Source organism: Balearica regulorum, chromosome 5, assembly GCF_011004875.1.
Source record: "Balearica regulorum gibbericeps isolate bBalReg1 chromosome 5, bBalReg1.pri, whole genome shotgun sequence".
In the NCBI taxonomy this organism is placed as follows: domain Eukaryota; kingdom Metazoa; phylum Chordata; class Aves; order Gruiformes; family Gruidae; genus Balearica; species Balearica regulorum.
In genome coordinates, this window is record NC_046188.1 from 4,747,469 (window position 1) to 4,764,682 (window position 17,214).

General features: G+C 43.2%; 1 protein-coding gene across 6 annotated transcripts in view; it reads left to right on the top strand.

Annotated features, from left to right (window-relative positions):
- The window catches only part of FBXO34 (F-box protein 34), a 40,829-nt gene that overhangs the window by 13,634 nt on the left and 9,981 nt on the right, over positions 1-17,214 (top strand). For 2 of the 6 annotated variants that reach the window (XM_075753250.1, XM_075753255.1), the window contains exons 2-3: positions 307-385; positions 14,254-14,453. In XM_075753250.1, the coding sequence (XP_075609365.1) occupies positions 14,377-14,453 (77 nt within the window). In that variant the 5' untranslated portion in view covers positions 307-385; positions 14,254-14,376. Of the gene's footprint in view, positions 1-306; positions 386-10,179; positions 10,282-11,639; positions 11,745-14,253; positions 14,454-17,214 lie in introns of those variants that run through there. The other 4 variants (XM_075753251.1, XM_075753252.1, XM_075753254.1 and 1 more) reach the window with 4 other exon arrangements.

The window sequence follows — 17,214 nt, forward strand, 5'->3', positions numbered from 1 at the left end:
TTCCTCTTTGCTGTCCTACAATGCCAGAGCACCTTCTGCCCAGCCACACGGCAGGACTTTTGCTTGTGGCAGGGCAGCTGCCTTCGACTGTAGTTGCCGGACTCTTTTCAGGGTGTACTCAGTCAGTCGGCATTGAAGACCTCCTCGAATCGGTGGTGTTCCACGTGTCAGCACCACATTGACTGTTGTTCCCCCATGCCCTTTGCACCGGGCAAACCGGATCTTTTGGGTTTTAAGAGCTGCTTAGTAGTTGTAACACTGTTAACATGTAACTAATTTCCTTTTTCCTTCCCTTTTGCTCTTCAGAAATGCCATTCTCATGAGTGTACAAGGAACCTACAGAACTGTAATGTCTAACCCTACATGGAATAACAACTCTTGGAAGGTACCACCCTTTTTTAACTACATGGCTTTGTTATAGGTTGGGTTAATGATGCACTGATCTTTGCAACAAAACTCAAATTGAAGAACCATGTCTTACTTATGTAATGCTATCCCTTCCAAAAGGGTGACAGTGCTGTGACACTCTGGTCTCTGATTTCCAAAAAAACCTGCGTGCAACCCAGCACTTGATCTGGGGTGCCAAGGGGCCATCCCTGTTTCCTCTGTCAACGATCTCTTTGGGCAGGTCTGGTGTTGCCTTAGGAACAGATGGTGGTTTCTATTCAGAGAGCTGAGCTAGGCTTTCTTCGTACTTGGTGGCCATCCTTGGAAACGTACTGCCCTTCTTTTTAGTGACGCGTGATGGCTTGTCTTCAACTTAATGACCTTCTGGATTGTCTTTCTTGATGAGAGGCTTCTAGCCACATTTATGAAGAATATTGTGATAAAGTGCAGTTACACTGCCACATTTAGATTGAAATGTCTTAGCTGTTTGTGCTGCATTAACCAGCTCTCAGGCGTTGGCTTGCTCTGCTGTCTGATCCCGCAGTGATGCCATAATCCTGAATTTTGGACTGCCCTGTACATTACCATGGCAACAGACTGATGTCACAGACTCAAGGACATGACTTCAGTGTATGATCATGCAGAGGCAGGATCAGATTTGCGAAGGAGAAAGCTGACTAATGCACATCTCAAAAGCAAACAAGGGGAATGCAGGTTACAGCTGACCAAGCAAGGTGCTTCAGTATGAAAATTCCCCTCTTAGACAGAGGAGGGGCTGATCATGTCTTTAAGACAGGAACAGTCACCGTGATGAGCTGCTCTTTACCGTGGATAAGCAGACATCTTGCAGGTATCTTAAATCTTTTAAACAGGTGGTATTCTGGGGTGGGGAAACTTGCTCTCTGGTTTGAGAGCTTTGAAAGGGCACTTTGTTGTTTTAATTTTAAAGAACTTCTCAGTGGTCTTGTAAGCATACTGAGAACACTTCAACTTGCTTAATGTTGTTCAAACAGTTTAATTGGTTTTCCAAAGCTTTTATTTTATCCATAACATTGGAAGGTGAAAGGGGAACTCTGCATCTGCATTATGGTCACATTTTCCTATATCCTATTAGCAGATTCCAAGATTGTTTAATGTGATCTCCACCCATTTCATTTGGCTGCAACCTTTGCTCCCATGAAAACAAGGCTGATTGTTCTGAATTGCTGTGTGTATGTGCTTTGGCACGGCATGAAGGTACCTATAATAACACAACCATTGTCTGGAAAAAAAAGCAGTTTGCAGTAATAACTACAAATAAAAGGGTGCAGTACTGGGGCAAGACAGATAATGGTCATTTTCCCACCCATTACGTACAGCAGATTCTCAACACGGTCACCTCTCGGCATGACAGAGATGTGGGCTTTAGCATAGTATGTGAATATTGGGAATAGAGAACTGAAATATTTGCATATTGTTCCAAGTTTCTCTTTTCCTGGATGCAGTTCCATTGCTCATATCTACGGATGGGGAGACTGAATGACTTTTGCACAATGCGGTATTTTATTTGCATGCTGTGAGCAGTTTAACAAGTGTGTGCTAAATGAAGCATTCCCACTTTCAGTTAGCAGCTGACGCACCCTTAAAATAAAAAAAAATGCCTTTAGGTTGAACAGTGGGGTTTTGAGGGGTGACATTGTGCTGTGTGTTTGAGTGGATGGTCGGTCGTGCCAAGCCTTGAAATGCTGAGGGATTCAGCAAATAACCAACTAAAACTCCTTCGTGCTGAAGTAATTTTTGCTCATCTCTGCGCTTTGTGGAATAAAGGCTGTTAGAGCGCAAGATTTGGAAGTAACGTAATTGTTTTAAACGTTCACTGTCACAGGAATTGAGGATATTTAACAGAAACTGGCACTTCTTAGAGCAGTTTGGTTGCCTCCCAGGACAGGAAGCTGTAGAGTGTTAAAAAGAGGCAGGGAAGGAGTTTAACAACCCTCTCTCTAAATCAGGATGCTTGAATTTGGTGCCTGGCCTTGAGCTGAAAGGGCTGGAAGCTCTGCAAGATTCAGTGATTCACGCTGTTCTGCAGCGAACAAGAAGATAATGGTGATGGACTATCAAGAAGGCAGCCTTGCTAAAAAGAGAGGCTTTGTGATACAGTAAAGGGGAAAGGAAGTCTGGAGAACTTAGAAAAGGAACAGATGTTTTTGGAGGTGGGGAAAAACTTAACTATCCATGTAGTTTGCTCTTGCAGTGGAGCCAGCAGAAGGAACTCGATACCAAACAAATGTAGGCACACCCAGTATTTAGCACAGGGATCCTGGAAAGCTGCTCTTTGGTGCCGCGATGCTTTTCTGTTTGACAAACGCGTTGTACGCTGACATCTGGCAGGGGCAGAAGTGAATAATATAAGCACTGGTGAGTTTGTGCAAAGGTGTGTGTAGAAGAGTTTGGGGGTGTTTGATGCTTCTTTTTAACAACAATTAAAAAACCCCCAAACATAATGGCTGTATAAAATGATACTCAAAGCAGAGGGATGCTGTTCCTTGAGAGGGAAATAATGACAGAAGATGCATTAAAAAAAGAGGGAGAGGTTGCTTGTAGGGTGTGTTTATGGACTGCAATGACTGGAAGTGTGATGAGACAGATTGCTGATCCTGTGTATCAAAGTACCAGTGGCAATGATTTTTCAAGTTGTTGAAACTTGTATCCAAAGAAAAAAATATTTTGCTCTTACTAATAGGTTAATCCACTGTAATTGGCTGTGAAATAAACCTGGGGGAATTTTCCTGTCTGTATGTGATGCACAGCCTCTTTGCTGTCTACTTGGCAACTGTACCTTCAGATAATTAAAAGCTGTTTTTTAAATCCACTCTTCTTTCAACTGTTTTTTTTTTTTGGTGTGTGTGGTTTGGTGGTGTGTTTGTTTTGTTTTGTTTTTTTCTTTTTCATCTTGCTACTTCTGAGAGCTGTCAGTCACTCTTCTGGCTAAGGTGTAAAAACCAAGATAATGTAGTTTTAGGAAAGGAAAACTGCAGATGAATCTTTTTCTCTTTAAAAAAACCAAACCACAAAAACTACAAAACTAGGCGAATGTTTGGGGTGCTTTAACATGCACATCACTGCTACATTTCTGAAAATAATTTAACTTTCTCAGTCCAGTATGGAAAACTTAAGTTCTCATTGACTTTCGAAGATCTGATGCCACTTGCCCCTCTAAAATCAATAACCAAACCTCCATGGCTGCCTTTGCTTAGGAAGCAGTTGTAATTACCCAGAAATTACAGGAGTTGTTCAGCGCAGGGATCCTCTGGTTTCAGCACATAGTTTCATCGCTCTGTAGTGTTTTGAGAGCCTGAAGGGTGGGATGCGGCTACAGTGAGTTTCCAGATTCCTAACAGTGTGAGGGACTGTTTTTAATAGTGATGATAAAAACAGCTATTCCCAGTTGGAGGTTAGTCAGTGGTACAATTATCAGAGCTATGAAATAGTGCAGGGATGGCTCAGAATGGAAAAACTAAGGCTTGAAACTTATTTTCTTGAGGGAGCTGTTTGAAACTATTTCCTGCAAACTCATAAAGAATTAGTAAGAGATGTTAAATGGTGAAAGATCAAGCTGATGAGGCTTGGTTATTACTTCAGTAATTTAGTTTTTCAGGCTAGCAAACTTCAGCTGGCTTTCGGGAGAGGGATTTGGTAGCAATTTGTTGACGAAAGCCAGCGTGGTGAGTAGGAGCTCTGGAGTTGGCATGTTTGATTTGTAAGGTTATGGTGTTCTGCTGTATGGTTTGCTCACACCAGCTGCTCCGCTGCAGAGCCTCAAAATGCACTGAGTATTTTCACAGTAAAGTAACAATCCTCAGCTCAAAAAATCTAGTTCACTTAAACCGTCTAGTTAAATACAGTTGTGGGTACCTTATTTTCTGCTTAGTTTCCAGCTGATTTGGTTCTTTTCATTCGTATTTTCTCTGTTTTGTCCCAGGGGAGGAAATGCTGAAAAGAAAATATTGAGTATTGGGGGAGAGCAGCAGGGAATACTGAGTTAGATAGCAATACATGTATTTTTCCTTGTCTGTCTCACTTATAAAGCTGGTTTTGTGTTAATAAGCCTAAAAGTCTTGTGAAATAAACCCAAATCTGATGTTTGCAGGTGAACTTGTAGAAAAGTTCATACTTCTAAAATGGTTGTTACCTGGAAAGACTTGCACCAGAATTATTTCCGGTGTCCTGTTGTAGGTCTGTGCTACTGAATTTTGAAGATAGAACATGAAAAGGGAAAGAGCAAAATTTCTCACAGTTCACAAAGCACTTGAGCATGCAGAACCTATCCTCTACTGAAATTTAGATGCTATTTTTGTGTCTTTTTTTTTTTTTTTCCCCTTAAAGAATGAATTATGGCAGAATTCATGCTATGCTTGGAATTTCTGAAAATTCATGTTGCCAGGCATATCAACTACAAAGCTCTGAAAATAGAGTAACTTGAAGTGAAAAATATTTTTATGAGTTATGAACGGGGAAAAAAAAAAATCTTTGAAAATGTAGCCAAAGAAAGACTAAAGATCCATGGTAGGTTTCAAAATTAGGTTAGATATTAAACAAGTCTTTTGAAACAATCATGCAAAAAGATAGTGTATTTAACGTTGGTCTGTACTGCAGTTTACCTGCCAAAACCCCAAGCTTATCTTAGTTCAGCAGAAGACATTCTGTCTATGATGTTCTTTTAAGAATTTGTATAAAACCAAGCAGATACTTTGACTGGGAAAGTGTGTACTATTGCCTGCCTTCTGTCTTCGTCTTAAGCAATTTAGCCCTAGCACGTCACTGGTTGCACGCCTGTGCTTCTGAGCGTTCAAAATCCTCTCTCGTCTCTTTGAGCAGGTTCTGTGGTTTGCGGGCCACAAAGTGGTTTAGCGGTGAGAAACATCCTCCGCATCCAGATGATGTTTCCTGGATCATTCACCTGCATTTGTGTGGCCCCAGCTCCACTCAACGATGCGTTGTTCCCTCCGGGCGCCTGCTCCTGCCGAGCCGTATGTGCTTGGACGAGCTCTGCCGTGCGATGAGTGCAAGTGCCTAGTTTTGTGCGGCTGGTAACTAGGGGGTCTGCTTTGATTGCTGTCGTGAGTCTCGTCTGCATTGCCGTGTTATTCCTTCTGTCGCTGGTTTGGATTACATCTTTATTTTGCTGGCTTTGACACCCTGCTGTCCCGTTTCCTTGCCACGCACGTGTATGACTTCATGCTGCAGGCCTGGAGCTGTGGGAGAGACGCTAGCACAATGCACGACGGTAGGCAAAAAATATGCTGCTGGATTGAAATGATGGGGCCTCATCCTGCCTTAGTGAGCAAATGTCTTCGGCACTGTGACAGATTAATCTTCTAATGAAGAGTGAAGATTGGCAGCCTTTGATGTGCAGTCTAATTGAAAATGTATGAATTCTTGCATGTGGTGTCAGTTAAATGGCACCAGCACTTAACGGCGGAGTCAGAATAACTTCAATTCCCTTAAATTTTGTGAAAAGTTGTGGGGTGAGTTGGCCTTGGCCAACCGCCAGACGCCCACCCAGCAGCTCGCTCGCTCCTCAGCGGCATCAGGGGAAATGGGCTTAGAGAGCTTAAGGGTCCAGATAAAGTCAGGGAGATTACTCCTTACTGTTACGGGCAAAACAGAAAAAATGATTTATTGCTAGTTAAAGTAGATTTGGGTAGTTAGAGATAAAAAAGATAAACATTAAACCGACACCTTTCCTCTGCCCTTTTGCTGCAGGGGAATACCTGCCCTGCCATGAGCATCTCCTCCTATCCTTCTCTGACCCTGGTGGGGTTTTTTTTCCCCCTCCTCTCTCTGTCGGATGTGTTTTGTCCTTTCTTAGATTTTCCTCGTTTCCTCAGTGGTGCCAGGCGCTTGGCTCATGGGCTCGTCACCCGCTGACCTGCGATGGGTCATAGCAGAGCCGGATGGAAAAGGGCAGCCACCACCTCCTCCATGTTGGAACCTGACACTAATGAGTGATTTATTTTTTTGGGGGGGAGGAGGGGTGAGTGTGTCTTAGAGTGTGACCTGTTCCTTGGGGGCTTTTAGTTTTGTTGTATAAGATACCACTGGAAAGACGAGTGAATCCAAAGCCTGTTGAGAGGGTGTGGGTGGTGGTGTGTCTTGTTTCTTTGTGGGTGGGTTGTTTTTTAGTTGCTCCTAATGAATCTGCTGTGTTGGAAGTTTGCTGTCCTCAGCAGATGTAATGATGCACTTTGTTATAAAATGTTCTGTGACAAATAGTTTGAGCTTCCTTTTACATGAAATCTGTCCTGAAGTTGTGTATACTTAGTATAACTGTGTTCCTAAGTTTGCAGAGCACAATTTTTTTTGTAAGCTGCTGACGTATAAATTTGAAATTTCAGCGTTTTTACAATATCCTTGCAAGATGAAAGTTAGTTTTCTGTGAAACATGAAGTCGAGGCATCAGCAGTGTCCTAGTTTAAACAAAAATTGAAAGGATTTAAGATTTTGTGACAACTCATGAGACACTGGTGCAAAAAATTGTGAAAGTATGTGAAAACAGGGTGGATTCAGGAGTATGATAGAAAAAGTTGAGCCTCTTGAATTACAGAAATACTTGCAGCTAATGGCACAGTCACTTTTTAAAAAAACTTTAATATTTAATCTAGTGTTTGTGTTGCTGAGCAAGGCTTCTGGTTGTTGAATTTGGTTTCGGAGACTATTAGGAAAAGTTTGGATGCTTTAGGGATGCCTAGTGGATATTGTAACCTCTCAACTCTGCAGTGGATTGGTGGAATGAATCCATATGGACAAAATTATGTCGTCGTGCTTTGAGTCTTATTTGTGCGTCTGGTTTTTGTTTGGGCTTTTTTGGGGGCTTGTTTTTCGTTTTGTTGGGAAGGTATCCAAGGTGGTATAGGACAGAGTAAGCCACAGCACAACCTTTCAGTTGAAGAGTAAGATTCCACAGAAGCAAACAAAAATTAATTACCCCTTACTCTGCTGAACTATTTAGGGCTGAACCTGTGATCTGGGTATATGGGGTGGTCTGTATGAAGGGAGAACTATCGACCCAAAGGCTGGTCCAAACCAGTTAGAGCCATATAAACCAGTTAAAGCCATATTTAATTCAGTGAATTAAGTTCCAAAGCTGTTAAATTAAGTGTTTAACATTGGGTCACCTGCTGTGGGGTTTTCCTTACTAGCGAAGTTCTAAAGAAGGAACTGTGTTTGTTTATTTACTGGATATTTAGAAGTTTGCTGTAGTTTGCTCTTCCACTTTAGAAGCCATATAATACCCCACGGAGAGATGTACAGAAGGAATTATTACTATGTGTTGTGTGCCATGGTGCAGGGGGACTTCTTGCCTATGGAGCATCAAGTATGAGCTTTTTTGTTTCCTGCTGACTTTTTACTTTGTTAGTATATGCCAACAAATATATTTAATAGATATAAATACTCTGCTGGAGTACATGGATTCAAAGAGACGCTTGTAACGAGAGGAGTATTGCAAACGGGTTTATTTTCACTGTGTTGTAAGAGCTGCCATACAACAGGCAAAGGAAACTTTAATTTTAAGCATCAGAGTGGGTCGTTATGCTGTAGTGTTGGATCACTAACAAACTATTACGGGCTAACGAGTGAGTAATTACTGTCAGGCAGGCCATGTGATGGTCAATTTATTAGCTGTCGCAGCAAAAAATGAATCTACCAAATGTGTGCCAAAATGAGTCAAGTGGACCTCTCCAGCCAGGATCCATAACATCCGCAGGCGAAACAGGGTGATGAAATTATTGTTGACAATCCTAATCTGCCACGTCAGTGTTGTAATAATCATCATCAGGATCTTCTTTAGCAAGCTAACTTTGTGTTCTTGATGAAGATGCTATTCTTCTTGCTGGTTTTAACTGGTTTTCTGTAAAGTGGGACAGGTTGGCGCTCTGTTGCTATCCAAGCTCATCTCTTTCATGTAGGCTCTCTGGATTTCTGTCTCTGGTGTTTGTCCTAAAACTCCCATTTAATGTCACTTCTGCATCTTGCAGTCGTTTCTACCGTTCTTTGCATGTACAGGAGCAATCCAGCGAGACCTCAGCCTTACAAAATGAGGGCACAACGTCTCCAGAGCTCTGGGAGTGCTCCTCTACTATTTTTGGAACCAGCCCTATTGCTTCTATAATAGGAAGGCTTCTGGAAGCTTTCTCCTTCCCCTCACCCCAAGAAAGTAGCCTTTCAGCCGAGCTTTCATTAATTCAGAATCTGCATGGCAAAACAAATCTTGTTTTATACGCTAAATAATTCAGACATGGCTCATGGATCACGTGGCCTTGAATGCATAGCACTACAGTGAGTATCTTTACCCGTACCCAGTAACCCGAGGACGCAGCAGCTGTAGCCCCGCTCAGGGGTGTTTAGCTACTCCCTATTTATCATTCGGGGCACACCGTAGATTATGCGGTGACAAGGAGTGCCAAAGTAGGTGGTAGCTTTCTAGAAAGCGGAGTAACGTGTGATCCGGGTGCGTTTGTCACCAGCGCTGCAGCAGCATTGGCAAGTAAGGGATTTACTGGTTTTGTTTTCCTCGTGGATCAAGCAGAACAAATCTACTGAGCCAGTTCTTTACTTCTTCCCAGTTGAGCAACAGATGATATCCTTACCCAAATTATGCAAGACAGCTGAAGCCTTTCAGGAATAGTTGAACTAGGGAAACACTTGTCATACTATTTTTTTCAATATTAAAATACAGGGTTAACAAGGTGCAGCAGAGCTTATCTTTATTTTCTTTTTCCCTTCTGAGATTTTCTTTTCGAGGGGAGAGGGGATGACAGTCCTTCCAACGCTAACCACACCTAGAGGAGAGAAAGCATGAGAGCTACAAATTTGAAACCTTTCATTCTTTATTGACATGATCTTGGAAGGAGGACAGGTCCTCCCCATAGTGCTTCATTAGAATAAGCATTTCGTGTGCTTATCGGTACAGCAAGTAGCGCTGTTTGAGGGCAGTGAAGAGTCAAACGTTGCCTTGGAGCCCTACATGCTTGTTTCCCTGCTTGTGAAACTCTCTGTATTTTGCATGCTGTGCATTCTAGAGTGTTTGTTTCCACTGACTTGAAAGAAGAGAAAAAACACTTTGTGGCAGACACTCTTCCTGGCATGATTCAAGGTGTGGATTTGAGTCAGCTGAGTCCAGTTGCTGAGCACCTCATCCTGTGGGCTTTGCTAGAGCCTGCCAGGTCCAGGGGTAAGTGGGTTTGGGGAGCCAACCTCTTCTGGGTTAATTTTCTCTCGGTTTAGCTCCTTGAGCTGCTTCAGGTGAGAAATCAGACAGGAACTGGTGCTGATCCAGGGGAAGGGCTGGAAGGAAGGGAGGGGTGAAACCCCAGCATGGCAGGAGTTACGGTGACCGAAACGGCTGTGGGGCTGTGCAGTGTTTCAGAGCACTCACATGCTCCCTGCTGACATGGATGCCCAAACTCAAATTTACGTGGGAATCTTCAGATTTCAGTTAAGTAACTGCTCCATCTGGTGTTACCCAATGTGCAGAGTATGGATGGGAGCTTGGGGAAGCTTTGAGAAGGGCTGGAGTGAATTTGGTGGGGCAATGAGCTGAGGGATGGTAGCGAGGTCCTGCTGCTTGGCCAGCTCTGATTCCTGGTCCCTAGAAGAAGTGGTAGCAGCAGGTTTTGGTGCATAAGTAGACACAGGAAGCTCCCCCCATTTATCCCAGCTGGAGCCCCTGTGGCAGCTTTATTGCTCTTAGATTCGATAACATCACATTTATGCAGTGTTATCCTCTTGACCATCAAAGAGAGGGGAAGCTGAGGGCAAGCGATGTCTGTGGTGGTTCCCATAGCCTCCTGCTGCAGGTGAAAAGGCCAATCTGCAGTTCAGCAGGACTTGGAGAATCTCATCGGATTATAGGTGTTAATCTTTGCATCTCTTCAGGCTCGTAAGGTGGATGCAGTTCTTTACTAAATATTAAATTTCGTGTGGGGGTTTGTTGCCAGCTGCAGGTGGATTGGAACAGAAATGTGAGTTCACTCAAACTCTTTGTCAGCTTTAGTTAAAATGGGCTTGTTTTTTCTCTTATTTTACTCAAGACTGTTCTATTAACTAAGTAAAACCTAGCTGGTGAATTTAGCGTTAAAAGGTAGTTCTTTAAGGAGTTTAAAATAAGTAGATATTATATGAAGAACAGTTAAAGGGTTGTATTCCTGTAAGTGTTTTAAGAGGCTGAATACGAGGACAATGTGTATCGTCTCGCCATCCAACCTAGTCTGAGAGCTGCTGTGGATTGCTGGTCGTTACCATGAAACGTGAATGTTGGGACTAGGGAAGGCTTTCTGCGGAAGCCTCTGGTTCAGGAGAGTCTGGTGCTGTTCTAGGTGTCCCCAGGGGTGTTTGGGGAAGGCTGGAGGGCTGGGAAATGGCAGAATTGCGTGTCTGATGGAATGTGCTTTTAGAGACAAGTACCATATAACACCTGAACTTGAGCTGAAGGGGGGAATGGACATGCACCTCTATTCCTGCAAGAAAACAACAAAAAACCCACATGGAGATCTCTATTATGAGGCCTCAGCACTGGCATTTTAAAAAGATTACCTGTCCTTCATAACGACTGGTTTTTGGTATTAACTCTTCTGAGTTTCCCTCTGAAATACTTGCCGTTGCTTTCTTCTGCGTCCTGAGCGTGCCGATGCTCTTTGCCCAGCCGATCCAGTGCGATGGCCCTGCGGAGCGTTCTAAAGCCAGCCCTGCGTGGAGGTGGGCTGGTCAAACTTGCTTCTACCGACAGTGTGATTGCTGCTTGGGGCCAGTCCTGAGGCCGCCGCCTCCCTCTTAGAAAGCAAATTTTCTGAAAGGATGTGCCTGTCCTTTGGAATCGTTTGTGTACCAGTTACTGTTGCTACCGTTTAAAACACTTGCTCTTGCAGTAAAGCTTTAGCTATCAAAATAGCAAAAGCTGTAGTGTATTGCTGCGCAGATGAAGAGACCTTGACACCCCTTCGCTCGTCCGCGCTAGCCGAGTTAATAATTTGTTTTCCTAAACTGCTGCAGCGTTCAAAACCAATGATAAGACGGGGAGTTTTGTGGGACCATTCAGCGAACTGCTGTCCGTTGCTGGGAGGACGTGATGCTTACTGCTGCCAAAACCTGAGTCCTTCCCACATCTTATGCATAAAGGCATATGTTTGGGGGTGGTTTCAGAAAGGGAGAGCAACAAGATTAGGTTTTTAACTTCCTCTTCTGTCTTCTTTCTCTGTGAATCTGTATTTCAGTTTTTGGGCTGTACCCAACTCTCTGCAAAACTAACAAATCGGCTGAAGCGCCTACTGATAAGGATCAGCCTTGGTAAAGAAACACACTGTGGTAGTTAAAAGGCAGTAAGTATCTCTGTGCTAGCTGGGATGCTGATTTTTTTTTTTTTTTTTTTTTTTTTAAATTCACAAGCACAGCTTTTTACTCTTTACACAGTAGGAATTTGTCAGTAGCTTGCTGGCATTAATAGTCTATTTCAGCTCTTTTCTATAGCCGAGCAGCTTGAGGAGGGGGGGGAAAAAGCATGCTTTGTATGGAGCTGTGTTTGGATCTGTGCTGCGGTGCCCATCTGAACTTGCCTGTGTCTATTTTGTCAGCTTCTGCGTCCTTCTAGTAGGTGCTAGTCCCTTCTAAAATGCATGACATCCTCCCCATGTGATGCCTGTGCTTGGAGTTGTGGCTGCCCCTGACCTGAATGAGTTTGCTTGATGGTTTTGCTTCTCAAGCTCTTTATTGCAAATGAGATATCTTTTAGTTTCAATTTTTTGTCTGGCTTTTTGTTGTTTACTTCTCGATTGATCTGCAAAGGAGTAGGACTAGGACAAAACATTTGGTGTTCCTAACCGGGAATACATGGAGAGAGTTTTAGCTGTTAAAAAGTGACTGGCATTCTTGAAATGGTATGGTTGCGTTTATTTGGGTGTGGATATAATCATGTTTCTGTGATACAGTTCCTGCTGAGTCTGAAATGCTAGTGTCAGTAAAGCCAGAAGAAGCCAGACAAAAGCTTGGATAAAAGTCAGAATTTCAGTGCCTCCTACTGATGGTTCATGGGAAAGTAATGGTTTTGTGTTTAACCTTTGATTTTCATACAGAACTAGGCATATGCTTTTTTGTCTGTGAATTACTGTTTGTGAGTATGTATTTTACAGCCCACAGAACATCAGAAATGGCTGATTTTTGTGGCTAGCTTTTGCTCTTGCAGGTAGGTCCTTGTTACAGGGTCCAGGTAGTCCAGTGAAAATGGCATTTAACTACAAAGCTTTGATTTCTGCTGCTGTTAACCCCAGCAACCCATCTCCTTGCCTTTCTGAATTCACGGCGTACAGGGCGCACACTCATCCTCCCGCTCTGCCAGTGCAATGCCTCCGTCTTCTCCATCTGACATGTTTCTTTGCCTTGTGTAGAGCTCAGCAGAGATTTCTTCATGAGGACTGGGATGTGTTTGTATAATATTTTATGTATTATTTTAGGCTCCTGCTTACTCAAATGTAGGCAAATTATTAACCTCTCATTCACCGTCACTAGAAGAATTGTGAAATTGCTGTAACGGGCATCAAGTCAGCTGGGTCTAAACCAGTTTCTGTTTTCCGTGCCTGGAAAGTCATCATCCTCTGTCACTTGGAGGGCAAGTGCGGCTACCAAGTTAGAGCGGGCTTTCCAGGCCAGGGCTGTTTAATGGCAGCGTTGAATTGTAAACCACGTTAGTCAAGCACTGATTAAGCAAGCCATGTGTAGGTAGGTGCTCTTCTGCATGGGAGGTTTTTTATTTTTCTCTGGCAGGTATAGCAAAAGGGGTGATATGAGCGGCTCCATCTCTGGGAGAGCTTGGCTGCTGGCAAGCGCAAAGCTCTGGCAAGCGCCTCAGCCAGGCTGCACAGTGGAAATGCCGCTGTAGGAATAGGGCAGCGGTAGGAACGTTGGGCAAAGCTGCTGAAAAGGAGAGAACAGCCTGCTATGCTAAATCACAAATCCCCTGGGGTCACAGCTCTATAGTTAGCATCTTCAAAGGGCATTCCTTTATTGCGGCATCATTGTGCGTGGTCCTCTAGAGAGGAAGCAAACGATCTTTAAAACACAATCTGCTGGCCGCTCAGGCTTGACTATTTGAGTTTTTCCAGGGCCCTTTTGCTGTGTCACTTTTTCCTTCTATGATCCAACTTGAAGGTGGTTGTTCTTTCACTGTGAAAGTACGTTAAAGCACCGGTAATAGTGCCTATTCCAAGGACAAAGCGTAAAAGGCAGCAACCTAGTGCGAACGAGAGATACCGTGGAACAGTTTTGTTTTGGTGAAATCTGCTGCCTTATCTGTGTGTGATGCAAAGACGGGGCAGTTTTCACAAGGCTTGGAGGCTGCGTGGTGGCATGCTTTTCGTCCTTTATGAAATCCACCACGTTATTTTGATTAGAATGCTAACGTAACTCCTGGCAGTGTCAAATCTTAACTGCTAGCAACAATTTCCCTCCAAAGCTTGATGCAGTGCTAATGAGCAGAAAGATCTTGTGCGTCCTGTTTGCACGGAGCTTGGAGGACAGCGTGTTCCACGGGAGGTGCTAAGGTAGTGCTGCAGTCGTATATAAGGTGAAGAAGCATTGTTATGTGCGGGCAGGCTCTTTTGGGGATGTTGATTTGTATTTTAATGGTGTTCAGAAACTCCAGCAGCAATACTAGCACGGTGATGTTAAGTTCTTTTATATTTACGTATATCTATCTCTTTCATATATACATGTATATATATGTGTGTATGTGTATATATATTTTCTCTCTCTTGGGAAAGAGTACTTGTTTTGGTCATCTGTGCTTCAATCGCTGCTGCATTTGAACGTGATCTTACGTACCTCCTGTTTGTTCAGTTTCTAGGTGGCAGAGACAGGGTGAAGCTCTGTGTGGGGAGAGGAAAGCTGATGGGGGAGCCTTGCGCGTAACCCAGGATGGACTGGCTGTGACGGCGTGCCTTAGCTGGAGAGGTAGTTACGATGAAGAGTTCCTGCAGAGCTGGCCTCCACAGGGAACCGCTGAATTCCACATCCTCCACCTTCCATCAAGTCAAACGGTATGAACAGACCGGCTGCTCTGCCTATAGTGAAGTATTCAGCACCGATTTAGCTTTCTCCTTGCTTTCCTGTTGTCTCGCGTGTCACTCAAATGTTTGGTCTAAGTTCTTACTTTCGGATAGTGTTTAAGTGAAATGTAACGCCTTAAGGGCAGAAATGTTCTTTGACATTTTTATTTGATAATGACAACTACAGATTCACTACAGCTGGTACTGTACTTGGAGAAATTTTTGGGGTTTTTTTTTAGCAACAGCTGTAAATTAATTTGGGAGCATGGCTTTGAAGTAAAACTTAATTGGAGAATGGCTTGTCCTAGTAGGCTTTAAAACATGCAGTCAGCTTAAAGCAAGTGGAAATACTGGCAATCATTGTTGCGGTTTGTCTTACTATGTAAGTAATTAGATTAGTTTAAGCTCAGATTTTGTATTGCGCACTCTCCTGTGTCTCTTATTAAGAAGAAATGCACGATTGATTTCAAACACTTGTGCTTATGTGACAATTAAGTGAACGCCTCTCACTGTGTCTCGTTATAGGAACACCGTACGGAACAACTTGTCCTTATGCAAATGCAAGAACATGCCAGTTTGTTTTGAGTTCAAGCTACTTGAAATATGTATCTTTTTTTTTTTCTTCCCCCCCCTCGTTTTTTGAAACCAAGACACTTAAACTTCCTCAATCTGGAGGAAGAGCACCAGCTTTCTGGTTTCCAAAAGCTGTGTGGGTTTAAAGCAAACTTTAACCTTTGTTCTTTGTGGCTGCGTAGACAGCATATACTTGCTATGTTAGTCTCATGGTAATTTAGAACTGGAAAAGACTTCCTGGTCACCCAGCTCATTGCTTTCCCAAGCAGTATCTCCTAATCCCGCTTGTAAATTAGTCCAGCCTAAAAACAATTACATCTTTTCTTCTCTCCTCCTGTAGATTAAGCCATTACTGAAGATGACAGATGTAGCTGTGCAGTTAGGAACCTTCTTTTGATTCCCAGACTGAACATTCATGCCAGTTTATATACTTGTTTTAGCTTGTGTTCCTTTTTTTCTTTTGTGTAAAGATCGCTTCTTATTTTCAGTGGTTTACCTCTTTTGCTGTATGCTGTAAAATGTGGTCGTATACCCTCATCTGTGGTTTTGCTGTGCTGAATGACCCAAGTGCTATCTAGTAGGTTCTTGAATAACAACCGTCATAGTCATTCTTGGTCTGGGTGAATCTCCTCTGAGTCATGACAAAAAGTGTGTGCTGCACCCCAGAGCAGATCTGGCAAGAGAGCTGTTCGCTGCTACCTTGAATATATCACTTAATCACCTCCGCTCGCCTCTATTTCATAGATGTGTCTGTGGTGGCCAATGCACCTTTCTTCATTATCTCCAGAACTTTTTGGTGCTCAGCTTTCTGGTGCATCACCATCTGCATTTCAAAACTCTCCTCTGTTTCTGTTACTCGGTGCTTTGTGCCTCTGCTGTACCGGTAATGCCTTTCATCGCTGTGGGTGCACCTGTAGTATCTGTGCTGAGGTCATTCCTAACAAAATCACAGTGTTCCTAAGGCTGATTCTTGAGGCATGTCTCTGGTTTCCAGGCTGGTATTTTCTTATTCAGCATCACCTGGGGCTGTCTGCTGCTAAGCCAGCTCCTTTGTCTGCTTTCCTGTTCCTCTGCCAATCTGTCTTTAACTAGTAAATCTCCCCGTGCCTTCTGAAGTCCATGTGAGTAAGGCAGGCGTAGTACGTTGGTCTAAAAAGATCACTTCTTTTGAGAATCTTCAGGTTAGTCTGGCATATTGAACTATTTCCTCTTTCCCATTTTTTTCTGTGTTACCTTAATCCTCTTTGCTTGCAAAGCACCTTCATATTCAAGTCAGACTACCAGGCAAGGAAAGGCTGCAATTTCTTTCCCTTCTTTCTCCCCTGCAGTGCCACCTCCAATGTCCTACGTGTTTTATTAACTCATATTGTTGCCTTTCAAGAGGTTTATAAATCTTGCTTTTTGGCCTGCAGTTTATGAGCCTATCTATTTTGGATTCTACAACTGAGGTGAGCCACTCCTCACCACTGTTGTGAAGCTCTTGAATCCTCTCCCTGCCAATGTTCTTGTTCACATTAACCCCTGGGCTTTTGCCCTTGTGATCACCCTTATCGCCCCTTTCTAAAAAATGATGCAAAGTCAAATTTAATATTTTGTGCTGTGCCTAGAGTACTCTTAATCTCTGCCCTGGCCTTGCTTGCAGCCCTGTTTCTCTCCCTGTCCTTTCTCACCAATTGAAGAACCTTTTACTGTTTCTTTGTTTTTAAATATCTTTGCAGGGACTTAAAGCTGTACCAGTTCTCACATTTATTCCTAGACTTTTTGATCTCTAAAATCCAACTTTCCAAGTGGTGTGACTTGAAACCTTTGCCTGCTTCTTGTATCCTTCGTGAAGAAGGAACATGTTCAGTTGGAGTTTCTTCTGTTCTTGTTTGGAATGTGTTCTTAATAATGAAAACACCTTCTGACTCCTGGAGAATGCCTGCTGAGTTGTGCTCTCTGCAGCAAAATCCTCTGCGCCACAGTGCAGCTGACTTCATGAACCAGTTCCTTTTGGTCTTGAGTTTCAAAAGAACAACCTGGTGACTTGCCCTCAGATCTAGTTTTGCTTATTCGTTCTTTTGAACTCTGAGTCTCTTAATGATAATACGGTCCAAGGTTAATTTCTACAACCTTTCATGTGTTCTCATTATGTATGCACAAAAATGAAGACTAAAGAGCATCACGTTGTGTTGGTTTG